At 54.1% G+C, this 14,319-nt stretch overlaps 7 protein-coding genes across 7 annotated transcripts; 6 read left to right on the top strand and 1 right to left on the bottom strand.

Annotated features, from left to right (window-relative positions):
- Positions 1-213: 213 nt before the first annotated feature.
- On the top strand, positions 214-1,932 carry PHACADRAFT_256528 (uncharacterized protein). Its single transcript, XM_007395968.1, has 7 exons — positions 214-418; positions 472-845; positions 903-988; positions 1,039-1,163; positions 1,219-1,270; positions 1,325-1,409; positions 1,466-1,932. Exons 2-7 carry the CDS (start codon positions 684-686, stop codon positions 1,688-1,690), a joined length of 735 nt encoding a protein of 244 aa, XP_007396030.1. The 5' UTR covers positions 214-418; positions 472-683; the 3' UTR covers positions 1,691-1,932.
- A 1,060-nt stretch (positions 1,933-2,992) lies between these two features.
- PHACADRAFT_173866 (uncharacterized protein) lies at positions 2,993-4,625 on the top strand. Its single transcript, XM_007395967.1, has 6 exons — positions 2,993-3,536; positions 3,595-3,683; positions 3,732-3,859; positions 3,908-3,959; positions 4,010-4,094; positions 4,156-4,625. The coding sequence occupies exons 1-6, from the start codon at positions 3,225-3,227 to the stop codon at positions 4,408-4,410; spliced, it is 921 nt and encodes a 306-aa protein (XP_007396029.1). The 5' UTR covers positions 2,993-3,224; the 3' UTR covers positions 4,411-4,625.
- A 14-nt stretch (positions 4,626-4,639) lies between these two features.
- Positions 4,640-6,046, top strand: PHACADRAFT_256523 (uncharacterized protein). The gene has a single exon (XM_007395966.1). It carries the CDS (start codon positions 5,025-5,027, stop codon positions 5,778-5,780), a length of 756 nt encoding a protein of 251 aa, XP_007396028.1. The 5' UTR covers positions 4,640-5,024; the 3' UTR covers positions 5,781-6,046.
- A 273-nt stretch (positions 6,047-6,319) lies between these two features.
- PHACADRAFT_256522 (uncharacterized protein) lies at positions 6,320-9,442 on the bottom strand. The gene is made up of 4 exons (XM_007395965.1): positions 9,215-9,442; positions 9,092-9,151; positions 8,876-9,032; positions 6,320-8,825 (listed from the first exon to the last, which is right to left on the bottom strand). The coding sequence occupies exons 1-4, from the start codon at positions 9,278-9,280 to the stop codon at positions 6,652-6,654; spliced, it is 2,457 nt and encodes an 818-aa protein (XP_007396027.1). The 5' UTR covers positions 9,281-9,442; the 3' UTR covers positions 6,320-6,651.
- Positions 9,443-10,025: 583 nt separating this feature from the next.
- Positions 10,026-10,430, top strand: PHACADRAFT_61990 (uncharacterized protein; the record flags this gene model as incomplete). The annotated part of the gene is made up of 1 exon (XM_007395964.1): positions 10,026-10,430. A coding segment is annotated over one exon (405 nt), but the record flags the coding sequence as incomplete, so codon positions are not given.
- Positions 10,431-11,276: 846 nt separating this feature from the next.
- On the top strand, positions 11,277-11,570 carry PHACADRAFT_60382 (uncharacterized protein; the record flags this gene model as incomplete). Its single annotated transcript, XM_007395963.1, has 1 exon — positions 11,277-11,570. A coding segment is annotated over one exon (294 nt), but the record flags the coding sequence as incomplete, so codon positions are not given.
- A 599-nt stretch (positions 11,571-12,169) lies between these two features.
- Positions 12,170-14,126, top strand: PHACADRAFT_256518 (uncharacterized protein). Its single transcript, XM_007395962.1, has one exon. It carries the CDS (start codon positions 12,248-12,250, stop codon positions 13,994-13,996), a length of 1,749 nt encoding a protein of 582 aa, XP_007396024.1. The 5' UTR covers positions 12,170-12,247; the 3' UTR covers positions 13,997-14,126.
- Positions 14,127-14,319: the final 193 nt, after the last annotated feature.

The raw sequence follows: 14,319 nt of genomic DNA, 5'->3' as shown, positions 1-14,319 counted from the left end.
GCCAAATGGGGACACGGAGTCCCGCTCTGTTCTGATGTCGAGGAGTCGAAGATGCGGGGTTTGTCGGAGAAGAAAATCAGCCGCAATGTGCCGTCGGCATCCTGATCAAATTCCCTGACCTGTCAATCGTCCGCGGTCCAGCCAGGTGCGCTAATTTTGCGCTGTTTGCAACTGACGGTGTTTGATTTTTTTTTTGTTTTAGATCGCACCAAGCGATACTCAGTGACCAGGACTATCTGGCATACAGCCGGTCCTGGGGAAGATGCTGAGAGACAATCGGTCTTCGTGCTCATTCATGCTGCGTCTGCACAGCTAAACAATCTCCCGTCAATATGGGTGGGAAAGTCGACGTACCGGCTGTTGTGCTTGGCAGCATTCCGAGATGCTGGCGCCGATATCGAGCGGCGTATCAGTTATGGTGCGTCCGGGTGTACGTTTCAGGCGTGTAAAATATGTCTTCACGCGATCCAGTTGCCAATACCGCAGCTGCGGTCCATGCTGATGTACGCCACTGGACACCAGCCTAACGGACAGCTGCTGCGCTTTGTTCCTTGCGGTCGCCATGCGTGACGCTCGCTGGCACGATAAAAAGGTGAGTCGACAAGGCAGGGCCCTCACCCTGCCATCTCCCTCGAGAAAATCCAGGACCATCCGCTCGAGCGTGAAACTCAAAAAGACACGCCATGTACAAGCTCGCCCTTGCCGCTTTCTCGTTGATTCCCGTTGTCTTGGGTCAGGCGTACGGTGCTCCCCCCGCCCCTGCCACGACGTCCTCGACGTCCTCGACATCTGCTGCAGCAAGCGCTGCGACTGGGAACGCTGATGCTTCCTCCGGCCAGGTTCTGGTAAGTGTTATCGTATCTAGGTGCAACGAACGCTGCATACTCATACCATGACCGCAGGTGCAAGTCGCTGCGGACGGATTCTCGTACACGCCAAACAATGTCAATGCTTCAATCGGAACGATCGTCACATTCGTATTCGGCAGGTATGTTTGCCCCCTACCCCAATGGTGCACCGTTATTCACGGTATTTTAGCTCCATAGGCCATTCTGTCACCCAAACAAGCTTCGCCAACCCCTGCTCCCCACTAGAGGGAGGGTTCAGCTCTGGTATAGTCAATGCTGGTAACTCTTTCTCTGTCAACGTCACGACTACGGATCGTGAGTGGTCTCTCCAGTATTGCGCCAGTTACATCTCTCAAATGGTCTTTCTCAGCCATCTCCTTCATGTGCATTGTCCCCACGCACTGTGGTCTCGGCATGGTCGGGTACGTGATCTCCGCATGTGAGGCAGTCTGATCGGCCACTCATGGATATTGTAGCACCATCAACGCCGCTGCTAGCGGCACTAACAGCACTTCCGCCCTTGTCGCCGCCGCCCAGGCTATTGGTGGCGGTGAATCAACGGTCAGGCATTCTCCCCCACCAAGACAACATACGAAGGCTAACCATTCGCCTTGCAGGTCTCAGCCACTGGTCTACAGACTGGTGGTGTAGGCATTGCCGCCTCTGCTGGTCCTACTACAGGTACACCGAGCGTTTCCGGTGCTTCGGCAACGTCGGCAGGCTCCGGCACGTCTGCCAGCGCCAGCGCCAGCACCACCCCAGGCGCCGCCGTCCAGCATGGCGCTAGCAGCACCCTTGGCCTTCTTAGTGTTGTCGCTGGTCTCTTCGCTTTCGCCCTCTAGAGTAAGGGGTATACCTAGTTCCTTCGTAGTATTTCCCGATGGACTTCTTGCTACCGCAAGTGCCAGACACGATTTTGTATGTTTGTCACGCTAACGTCTATCCTAATTATTTCATCCCTGCGTCTTATCGCGACGGATAGCTTGTTCTTACCGCTATACAAACACATACCCAATCTTCTACCAGTTTTGACATAAGGACCCACGCCGAAGACGCAGGCAGAGGACGCATTATGTGCCCTCGTCGTTCGATCGTACACAAGCATGTGGAGTAATGAGATACACCGAGCAGATCATCTTATACACCTTTGCGGATCTCGGGTGTGTCTCGCATAAACTTGGAATTCGGGAGTGTCATTTCGAACCCCGACGGTCTTGCCAGACTGCTCGGTCGCTTTATAGACAGTCGCCTACGATCATGACGGCTTTTGTGGTCCTTATCATCCTCAAGATGTTGCCACTGCAAAAGACCCTCAGACATGTTGTTTCTGACGTCCAAATGAGTGCAAGATAATGGCAGATGTTCGAGAGCCTGAGAGCCCAGAGGTGACTCTAAACTGATCTCGTTATGCTTACGATCATGAGTCTGGCATACTATCCTACTGGAAGGGGGAGTTCGCACTTTTTGAAAAGTAAGAACTCCCTGTGGCTCCACATTCCCGCCCTCAGAAAATTCTGAGATTAAAGATGCGGCATATGTGTACCAAAAGTACACAATATCCAAAATAATATGTCACAAAACGGGGGAAGCTCAAGGATAACGAGGTGAGTAAACGAGGCCCTTCGCTTGAGTGATGCAATGAGATCTATGCCCACTGACAGATTGAATCCGCGACGGGGTACATGAGAGGTATATATATATATATTCTTATATACATCTATTACATGCGCCGGATAGCGTATCCTTGGGGAGGAAGACGTTCGACTGGCCAAATCGCGCAAAAGCGTGACAATTAGCATCCGACAGGCGTCTGTTTCTCACTCCGCTGATCAGTCTGCACGGAGCCTACAGCTGAGCTCACTGCCGAGCGACGGCCGACGTGACTGATGTGTGACACAAGTGCGAACACCCCTACTTTTGTCACTATCTAGCGGAAGCTCTCAGACAGCGCACTACTCTCATCTAAAATTTTTCATATTTTTTCTACTTGCACTCCAGATGCTACGGTACTCGTTTATACCAGACATTCAAAAGATAAGTGACGGAGGAAGAAATGGAGCGCCGCCCTGTGGAAACGAGCGAACTCCCCCTTTAGGCCCATAGTGCCAGCCTTCTTTGTCACATCTTTCAGGTTCCGAAAGTCTGGCCCCATGTCTGGTGTACCGACGCAGATCAAAGACATCCCAGACGGTTTTGGTCCTTGGATAGCATCTTCTCGACGCAAGGGGGTTTCACTACCGAACTGCCATCCGAAGGCCGTGTTAGGGGAGGTGCTCCTCATCAGAGGTCTCGGTAATCGCGAGCCAAGCGAGACCTTAACGCGTTGAGACGTTCGGTTATAAGGAACGAGATCCGAAGAGAACACAAGACATAATCATGACCCCCCACTTCTTCAACGTGGTAGCACTCTTTGCGCTACTTCCCCTGGCGATTGCCCACCCCGGGGGCTCACAAGGCGGCAGCAGGCTCTTCTCCAGACAGTCCGCGAGCGGCGGCAATGCAGTCGGCGGGAGCGGGGGTAGCGGCGGAAGCGGAGGAAACTCATTTGGAGCGAACGGAGGAGTGGCCGTCATTGGCAGGTCAGCGAACGGAAGCAACGGAGGTCCCAACGGTCAGCTGGACGCGAATGGTGCGGCCGTGCAGGGGACTCTGGGGACCGCCACGGGCACAGGCGTGTCGCAGATCGTCGTAGGACTGTTTTCCACCGGGTCTAGGCATTAAGGTTGACGAGCATTCTGGATGTTAGGTCCAAGTCAACGCGAACGGAACTCTGACTTTTGATCCATCGGACATTCAAGTGAGCAACAGCAGCGTAATCGGCTTTGCCTTCTCGCAGTGAGTACGAAGGAGCTCGGACAGGTCGCCAATCTAATATACTAGCAGAAATGTCTCGGCCTCGGTCACGGAGTCTAGTTTCGATAATCCCTGTTCGCCACTTGCCGGTGGCTTTGACTCAGGCCTGACGGCAAACGGGACATCGTTCTCTGTCTTTGTCAAGAACATGAACATTCGTAAGTGTCGTGGTATATCTGCGGCGAGTCGACTGACCTTTACGCCAGCGGTGTACTTCTTCTCGAAGGCATCTGGTGACTGTGGGGCCGGAATGGTTGGGTTAGCGTGATATCCGCATTTTCCAGATGTTTAAACTAAATTATAAACAGATCCATCAATGCACCAACGAGTGGCAACCAGACTAACGCTGCGTTCGTGGCTGCTGCGAAAGCCATTGGCAGCAACGAGCAACCGGTGAGTAATGTGTGTCCGTCCGCAGAGGTCTCCCATCTGACACGTTGTCGATTTGCCGCAGGTCCCGGACAGCGGCCCCCAGACTGGTGGTAATGGAGGGGCCTTCGCCTTTGCTGGGCCTACGGCAGGCACTCCCACGCCATCTAGCATTTTCGTGAGTGCCACCTCTAACGGAACCCAAAGTACCGCGTCTGCAAAATCAACCGCATCTTGTCCGGCGCCCCGCAAGAACGATGCCACACGCAACTCCTCTTACATCATGTTGGCACTTGCATTCCTCGTTCCGCTGTTGCCATTCGCTCTCTCCGCCTGCTAGAATACTGCGAAGCTGTGTAATCGGGGTTTGCAGGTCTTACGCCCGAGCATGATGGGATTTATGACATGTTACGCGAGTAGTGTGTAGGATACTACACGATGATAAATTATTTGTGCTGTGTCGCGGTCATGGTCGCTGCGCTGACGTAATAAGCGCTTTCAATGCGCGTCTATTTCAGAGCGTGGCGTTGGCAGCTTTCCCACGCCTGTTTAGACTATTGTCTTGTGCTCTCGACCGAGTCTGACAATGCAACGCATAAGCGGTCAATAAGGTGTGTCAAAAAATTGTCAAGCGTGTTGTCAGACCGTAGCAGCGACCAGGTCGACCCTGCTTGGGTCCCGGCCATCGCCTCTGCCACGCCCCCGCCTTACCCCTATTGTTTCATCCCCTGTTAAAGCATGCCGGAGCCACCTTCGAAACGTGGACTCCAGCATCCGACCTGCAGTTTTCAGCACGGCACCTCTGTCCTTTCTCTCATCTACCCTACACTACCTGCCACCTCTAGAGCACAGTGCACCGACCACCAGTTCGACTCTCAGTATCATACTACGCGACGCACTCGTCTTTAATTGCACAGCCATCTACGATCTCATACCACCGATCCTGCCATTATCATGTCTGGACGGTACGACACGTACGACATGCCCCCGCACACTTGCAACACTCTCGACCACTGCCAGCGTGCGCGCCTCATACGTTCCACGCGCAAGCTCGGCGCAGTGCTCGGTACCACTCCTCGCTTCGCAGAAGCGGACGAGTGCCCTCTCCAGACGCAGACGACAAGCAAGAAAACGAAGGCAGCACGTCGCCATGCATCTGTCTTCACACTCTTCCCCGAGATAGCGTCATTTTCAGAACTCGTTTCACGCAAGGAGTCCACGTACTCCACGTCGTCATCCAACTCCTCCCTCCTTTCCTTGATGCAAGAGTCTCGTCCCAGTCTGGACGTATGCCCTACGCCGAAATCCTTGAAAGGACGTCGTTCTGCGGAGGGCCCGCGTCCGCTCGTGCTCCGTATCAACACTGTCCCCGTCTCCCACGTCGACACTCGCGTCCCGCTGTCGTCATGCGCTGGCGCCGTCCCGATCACACCTACCTGCTCTGACGGGCCTCAGCTGCCCTCAGACGCCGAGGTCCGCCGCAGGCGCATGGCGAAGCTCAAGCGCACACTTGGCGAGAACATCCCACCCGAGATGGTCTTCGCGTCTCTGCACGCCGAGCAGGCTCCCTCTGTCACCGCCACACCCCCTCCAAAGCGCTCTTCCGAGGTGTGGGTCACTGCCGACAGAAACGGCACATGGGTGGGAGAGTGGAACAGGAGTGATATCGGCGAGGTGCAGAGACAGCTGAGGAACCTCAGGGCACGGTGATGACATCTTTTACGCTTGGTATGGGCATGCCGGCCGCTTTCACGATTAAGCTTAATTTTATGATATATGTAGTTGCACTCGTCGTCTGGCTCATCTGCCCTGTCTCCTTCATGTTGTACTCGCACCGTTCTCATCTCACTTGGATTCTGCTTGGACTCTGTAATTGTCAATGTAGTGCTTTGATGACTTGCTTCATACATACCTGTAGTCAGTACCATACTAATACCTAATCATAGCTGCACTGTGTGCAGATCTCACATCATGATGCGACGCTGACGAACTACAGCACTTGCCGTCCTGGGCGGCGATCAACCAAACATGATAATGCTACTAGCGCTTACATAAGTTCAGGATATCGTAGAACCAGCCTGAGCTACTGAGAAGAGCAACCAGAGAGGACGCCGTGGAAGATGAAAAGGGGATGTATAAAAAAGAGACAAGCAGAACGGATGAAGCTTAAGGAAAGAGAGGTGATATAGAAACGTTAAGACTGAAGATGTTCCGGGTGCGCCAGCAGCGTGAGGTTGGATAAGTGCGGCTCGTGCAATGGCTCACATCTTGTCTTCAGTAGGAGACAGAGGGCGGGGTTTGTCCTGCACGATCCCCTTGGAGGCCGACTCTGCGCGCTGTGGCGGCGATAGTCCATATATACGAGCCGAGTTCGGCGGTCGAGGATTCAATATGCCACGAGGTGAGGTCTGCAACAACGGCCGCGACCATGGGCACTCGGGAAGCTATGGAGAAATCGACGACGATTTGTAAGATCTGCATATGGTGAAATCTTGGGGGAAAGAGGAGCTTAAGTCAGGATCGGTGAATACGGGCCGCTTGGTGTGGTCTCGTCAGGAGTCCGTCCGTCGTCGCGATGATTTCACGTTAGCCTGACTTTCGCCATTGATTCCACGGTTGCGTGTACAATGATCCAGTAGGGACGCGTGCGGGCCGTTTCCACTGTGTCAGGAAGGCCGAAGCGGAAGCTGGCGGGCGCCACGAATTTCACGGTTGTCGTCGGGTACTGGCCATCTGGATGAGGAAGTCCAGGGCTGTCGTCCGGAAAGAATACCGCACCAACAGGCTCCTCCCGCATTGACTCCGGAACTCTTTCATCCTTCATTACGAAACCCCCAACTTTAAAACAACCGTTTTGGCGGTAGTAGACTTGCCGAACAAAAGGAGGGGAGAATACGAGATTAAAAATCTTCGGAGCGGAATTCGAGCCATGCGGTTGTTCGAGGATCACGAGAACACCTATAGGCTCCTGCGCAACGATCTCCCGCGAGAAGCGAACGATTGTGTAGTCGCCGAATAGACCATCGGCCGTGCATATAGTCTGGTATCTCTCCGATTCGCTGTCCCCCGGCCAGAGCACATGGCTGAGGCTCTTTGGGGCCCAGCTAAAGTTTGGTAGAGACAATCTGGGCTCCATCCAGCCCATCACAGCCAATTGACGCGGAACAGTTTTGACCTCGATGAGAAGCGCTCTCAATCGCTCTTCTGGCGACTTGTGGGGGATAAGTTTTTCGGCTGACAGCCCGAGCAAGCCCGCAATCGCGACAGGCTCATCCCGAGGTTTGCTGGTGACGCGATACCGCAGAAGAGGGATGAGGTCGTTGACGCTGCATCGCGGAGGATTTACCACACGCCGTTTGTATGACATTGGAGGAGGCGAGTCTGATGGGACCGAAACATCGGCACGTCGATGGTCGAACATGGGAATGAGTTTCTGGGCGATAGTGAAGGCGGGGCCGTCAAAGTGTGAACAGTCAATAATGCCATCCGAGAGCTCGAAGTAAAGCTCGCGCGCTAGCATACCCTCCTGGAGCGTCCAGATGCGCTGCGTCCAACCCGACGTAGAAAGACGTAACAAGCATTCCTCCGGCGGAGACGAAAGGTGGCACGCAGAGCGAAGCCCTTCATCGAGGACGAGTACCTTGTCCGCCTCTGCGTAAGTCTTCGCCATGAGAGCAATGGCGCGGTCACGTAGCTCCCGTTCTTCTGGTATGCACATGCCATCCTGCCAGAATACGCCGTCGACGATTCCAAGACCACGAGCGAGACGGGTCAGTCTTTCGATCTGGCATGTCGGAAGCCCCTTCTCCGAGGTGCTCCCAAGACCGTCTGACCAGACATGAGATATGGAGATGTAGGGACTTTCGTGCGAACTGCGGACTTGGAGGCTATTGCCGTCATAAGAGAGGACGGGTATCTCGTTTCTTTCGAGACGCTCGCGGATCGCGGGAAAAGGGGGAACAATGTGATCGCATTCGCAGGATGACATGACATGCTTCGCCGTGTAGTTGTCGGGGTCGACGGAAGCGGTGTTGGAAGCAGTGGGTCCGCATTCAAGAGCGTAGGCAGCGAACTGTATCCCGGCGCTGAACAAGCGTTCCGCTTCGAGAAAAGCGCCTATGTTCCAGCGGCGGTTGAGGTTATGCCGGATTATCTGGGTCACCTCGCCAAACATCCTGGTTCGGTCCACGATCTCTGACTTCTCGACACGCCAAATAGCTTGTACGCATCGCTCCAAGGATGTGATCATGATTGCAATAGCACATAGCACGTTCGACTCGGGGCCTTCATCTATTAACGAGCCTGTCCTCGAGTAGATGGCGTCGTCGATTGCGGTCGTTAAACTCTTCAGGAGACGCATGCAGTACTGGCCCCGCTGCGAGTGCAGAGGCTCGGAATGAACATCGCTTTGCGAGAGATTGCGAGCCCAAGGAACAATAAGTCGAGAGAGTTGATCGGCAGAGACGACCCGCTGGTCGCAAGAGAGTAGAATGCCTTTCGGTATCCGCATATCCATTATCTCCTCCAGAAGACTGTTGACGATAGAGTGCACCGGCGTCTCGAGGAGGGTATTGATGTTCTCGGTCAGCGTAGCCTCAGTTCCTGGCATAAGGCCTGCTCTCGCGGGCCCGGGAAGTGTGCTGGCCAGCACATAGTCATGAGGAATGTTGAGGAAATAAATGAACTCCGTTCCGACCCAGCGCAGCTGCGAGACATCCGCCGTCTGATCCACAGAGGCTACGGAGCTTTTAGAGGCTAATAAGGCATTTAGTGCATATGCGCAAAGAGGATTCTTCGCAACGAACCTTTCCAAACAGCGATATCTTTCTGCATATCTGACGGTGGCACGTCACCAGCATCTGTGCCTGGAAGTCCTCCCATAGGAGCACGGTCTGCGGGCATCGAAGGGTTCGCAGCCCTCTGCTCGGTGTTATCGCATGTGGCTCCAGTGGGCTCTACTTCCTGATCCAGATAGGGCCTTAAATAAGCTTTTCGATAGAAGGAGTATAGACACGACGAACCAGGGCAGACGAGGGACTCGGACTGTGCGCTTCAGCGAGAGAGGTTCCACGAGGCTCGACCTTGTGACGTGATCGTCGTCAGTTCGAATGCTAGCTGGGAGCATTGTTTTAAGCGTTACACACAGAACTATCCCACCCGTAACGTATGCGTTTGATCAGCTCTGTGAACCACTTGACACTGTCGAACATGACCAGATGGACAACTGAAAACTGGGCCGGCTGTGCGGAAGGGAAAGTATACACAAGAGCGAGAGAAGATGAGACAGGGAACAGAAGGGGAGAGTTAGAGGAGCAAGGTTGATGGAACGCATCAAGTACTCAAACGCCCCCAAGCCGCACGGCCGACATGCGTGTGCATCCAAGCCGATTGAGGACCGCGAAAGGAACCCACTAGTGACTGTAGTGCCGTTTGTATCGTCTCGTCCCGAACCATTTCGGCGCACCAGGGCTTCGCTGGCAGTCGGAGACTGCGTCGGATATCGAAGGAGATATGCGGTCTCGCTAGAATGTCGGGTCTGCCCGAGATTGGTAACGGCGTTGATGAGTTATGAATTTGAGTCCGCGAGATATTAATGCGCACTTTCGCGAACTATAACGCCACGTACAGCCATCTGTAGACGCCCACGGCTTCGGAAAACACGAAGGCGAGGGCTTGTTTTTGTCCAATAACATCCAGATAGTCCTAGCGCGCGACGTGGAGCGGAAAGCCGACAGAATACCACTTTGTACGCACATAGAACAAATCGTGAGAATGAACCTTGATCGCAAGTGCTCCTAGTCTGCCTCGTGCCACTGCATCTTGACTCGCTCCCCGTATGTCGAGCAATTCCGAAGGCGCAACGAGTCAAGGCGATATCGCCTTTGTTGAGTACGTCGCCCTGGTTAGCCCGATTCCCGCACCGGAAAATGCACTTATGTTTCGGGTTATATTAGAATACTGACCCTCGCTCTCGACAAGCTGCGAGACACGACTGTCAATTTGCAAGAATACGCCACCGAAGAGCGATATCGGTTCATTGACTGCACTGCCTTCATCGACCAAGGCGTTCTACGTATACTCGAGACGACTGTGTTACCCGCAGATCCCAACTTCTATACCACTGTGTCATACGTCTGGTTTGGCCTTCTGTCGCCAGCCGAAGAGCTGTCAAAGAGCGGTAGCTTCCGTGTCTACTGTGGAAAGCGGAGCGACGGTAGTCTACGGGAGGATGGCGGTCCGATCAGTATAAAGGTGCTGGAGTACGCCTGCCGATGGTCCTCTCGGTACAGCGCACCGTACCTGTGGCTCGATCGCTTGTGCATACTTCAAACGAGTCGCCGCGACAAGTCCTGGCAAATCACTCGGATGTATGACGTCTATGAACAGTGTCAAGAGTGCGTGGTGTTACCAGGAGGGCTGCAGAGGCTGGCGTCCGTCTATGAGGAAACGAGCTGGGCAGATCGCGCATGGACGTACCAAGAGGCCATCGTCACCTGGGAATTTGCGGTAGTCCTGACGGCGGACTGGTATCGGCCGAAGAGCGAGCAGCACTGGCTGATCGAGGGCGAGTGTCACTGGCAGTACCTCCATCAACTTTTTGTCGAGGGCAGCGAGCTGCTGTCCGATCCACCGACACACGACAACGTTCCTTCTACCAAAGAAACAGGCGCCAGCACACACACTTTCCAGCCGCGCTTGATTCTAGGCAGAAACAGTGCAGCCCTGAACACGCTGCGGAGAATCATCGAATATAAAGCCTGGAACCACTTAGCTGATGAAGGCGAGGAGATAGTTGGAGAACATACCATTCGCCAGCTTATTCTTCAAGGCGTGGCAACGCGTGTATCGTCTCGACCAGTTGATATGGTTCTCAGTGTACTCGGCCTGATAGGAGTGCAGGAGGAGTTTCAGAGACAGGCGAGAGATTTCGGAGAGGATGACAGATTCGCCGTGACTCTGGCGTTGGTCGAGACTTTGTTTCGAACTTCAAGTTCTGATGACGACCCCGACGTTGGAAGTACCTTGATCGACATTCCGCTCTGGTGTTCTCTAGAAGCTCCAAGATCCGGGACTCTAATCGAAACCCGAGACGAGAGCTCGCCATCCCCCACCAATGCTGTCTTTCCTAGCCTTCACGAACTTGTCCAAATACTTGACAGACGAGAGGACGCGAACTCGCCACAGACAAGCTGGACATCGAAGCCGCTGGGGAGGTGGCAGTACGACGTAACTCTGGCGGAAGACGAGCCCGACGAGCGCGCCACCACAATCGCAAGCGAGCTCCCTACAGAAGCGTTTTTGAACGTGCTTAACGGAGAGACAGATCGAGTTGTGGTGCACCACGGAGAAGAAGGAGCTATAGAGCTATGTGCAAGACTAGACATAGGCAAGAGCGGGCACCACCGCGGTACAATGTCAGATTTGTGCATTTTCGGGTGGAGTATGAGACTGCAGGAGCATCCATATATTAGATTCTACAGGTTTGATATTTCACAGTTGATTTGACTTACTGTACGCACGGCCCATGGCCGGAGTGACCTTTTTGTGCCCATGTAGTTACCGTCCAACCCATTGTTCTTTATCGGGTAAAGCTCACGCACACGGCTTCACCACACGGAGGTCAAGAAGATCCAGATCGCGTGTGCCGTGAAGAGAGAGAGTAGAACAGGCAAGACGCGTTGGGACATGCGCTGCCAGACGTTCAACGTTCAGGGGCTCAAGCTCAAGCTCAAGGCCTGGGTTGATGTGTGCGAAGGGAGTGCCAAGACCCTGGCCACCTCTGGATTTCGCCGAGAAAGAAATCTTCTGCAGTCTGCTACTTACCGCGACTGGCCCATAGCCGAGGGAGCTTCGAAAACTCTCAAACTGGAGGCGATGCCGCAGCAGACTTCCTTGCTTGTGCGTATCTGTCTAGGGTCCGAGCGTCAGCTAGCTCGGGAACGCAGGGGTTCGCTTCTATAGAACTCTATCTACATATGCATGCAGACGCTGTGCCTCATGCAAAGGCTAAAGCTCACGGGGTTGAGTCCTTCACCTGGACAGGCCAGAGGTAAGGGCAGACCTATCGACGTGCGTTTCCTTTTATTATATTTTTTCCCGAGAATCTCACGCGACGAGTCACCTTCACAGATATCTCGCTTTCCGCAGGGCCTATTCAGACATCACATCTGCAAGTCATGACATCTATATGCTCACTTTCTTTGCGCACCCTCGAACAAAGTGGCGTTCTCGACATCTCGGAATGCGGCACTCCCTGCAGATATCGCCTCATCGACTGCGCCGACTACGTCCGTGCCGACAAGCTGACCATCTACGAGTACACGAGCTTTCCCACTGATACATATGCAACCGTGTCCTATGTCTGGCGAGGCAACGCACCCGACCAGGATTTCGCTGGGCCCGTATTCTCTGTGACGGGCGCGGAAGATGGCGATCCCATCGGGTTCGAAGTGCTCCGTGAGGCCTGCATTGCATCTATGGCTCGTGGAGCGACGCATGTCTGGCTTGATCGCCTCTGCATCATGCAGACCAGCAAGGCCGATAAACGATGGCAGATTCGTGAGATGTATACCATATATCGTTCTTGTCACGTCTGTGTCGTCGCACCTGGCGGCATACAGCGTCTCGTTCGCCTTGACGAGGAAACCCAGTGGATCCACCGAGGCTGGACGCTACAGGAGGCAGTTGCTCCACCTATTGTCGTCGTCCTGTTTTCCTGGAGGCTTGGTGGTTGCAGGGTGCGCGCAGGAGACAATCCTGGGGTTGTTGAGGAGGTCACTCCAAGCAAATCGGCAATGGCACCCTTGTCCCTTATCGTCGACGCCTGCACTACTGGTAGTCTCTCCATCGAGGACAGAACTACGCTGCTGATGGAAGTCAAACTCTTCAGCTCGCATCCCTCCGACCAATCATTCCGTGACTTTCCTTTCTGGAGACCGACCCGCAGAGTTATGTCTCCCAACGTCGGCGCCCTCGCACGCGCAATGTCGAAGGATTTCGATCAAGACATCAAAGACCACTCGATCTGGCAGAGTGCCCTCATGCGGACCTCGTCACGTTCTGTCGATATGGTCTTCAGCATCATGGGACTCTTCGGCGTCACGCTCGATACTTCACAGTTTCACGAAAACGATCGTGCGGAGGCTACGATTGCACTCGCTCGTGCAATTCTCGCGCAGGGCAGGCGCGTCACCTGGCTCGCCGCCGCATTTCGCGTTTTGCCTTCGCAGCGCATCTCCACCTTTCCCATCTTCCCTCGCACATCTGTCTCCGGCAAGGCTTACATGAGGATCCAAGGAGGTCTGCAAGAAGTCTCATTGCTCATGGAGAACGAGTACCCTATTGCGGAGGCGTTGGTCCCCATGCCGTGTGCTACCATGGACCAAGAAGGGTATTTGACGCTCACCACGAAAGCCGTTCGTGTTCAGCTGTCAACAGCAGATGCAGGAGCCTCTTCGAACGTGGCAAAGCCAATGCATGTGAAGGCCGTGGACGATTCCTTGTGGGAGATCCAAGAGGACGACGACATCATGGAGGGAGAAGCATTCGCAGTCCTTGTCGGCTTCTTCGTCGGCTATTATCCTGGCGGTACTCCTGCACATGACGCCAACAATATCCGCGCCATGGTGGTTCAGAAGCACGCACCGGATAAGTTCCATGTTTGCTCATACCTCATGTTTAGCCGTAGCGCTATGCGCTGGGTTAAAACCTGGTCGGAGCGTACGTTCAGCATCGGGGGACCCGCTACAGAGGCTGTTGAGGATGAAGGAGAGGAGCTGCCGATTATCTCAGCTACCAGAGACCAGTATTTGAACAATCCACAAAGCCAGCTTTACGACGCTTCGCCATTGGAGGGCCAAGTCATCCGTCGCGCGCGATGGGCTGTACCGCAGAAGGTCCTGGAGCGAGAGCACGCAGAAAAATAGACGCGACTGCGAGACGTAACTTCTTCCCTTTATTTTATTCACTCAATACGATGTTCATGTATTCGCAGACCCATCTCTCACCCGTAGCACATATCATGTATTATAGAACAGAATTCTCTTTCCTACTGGCCTCCGTTGCTGACTGCGGCCCGCTGCGGATTTGGCGCGAGATTAGGTACGAACCCGTGGTCCAGAATGTAGTACAAAAGTTACTACTCCGGCCTCGTTCTTGGGCTCCGAAATACGAGGGAGCGCATGAGATTTGTGCCGTTAATGTGGTAGAGGCCACCTCAGAGCATGCACGAGACGTATTCGGAGCCGGG

Source organism: Phanerochaete carnosa (genome assembly GCF_000300595.1).
Source record: "Phanerochaete carnosa HHB-10118-sp unplaced genomic scaffold PHACAscaffold_5, whole genome shotgun sequence".
NCBI lineage: Eukaryota > Fungi > Basidiomycota > Agaricomycetes > Polyporales > Phanerochaetaceae > Phanerochaete > Phanerochaete carnosa.
This window is presented reverse-complemented; position numbering and strand designations above follow the sequence as displayed.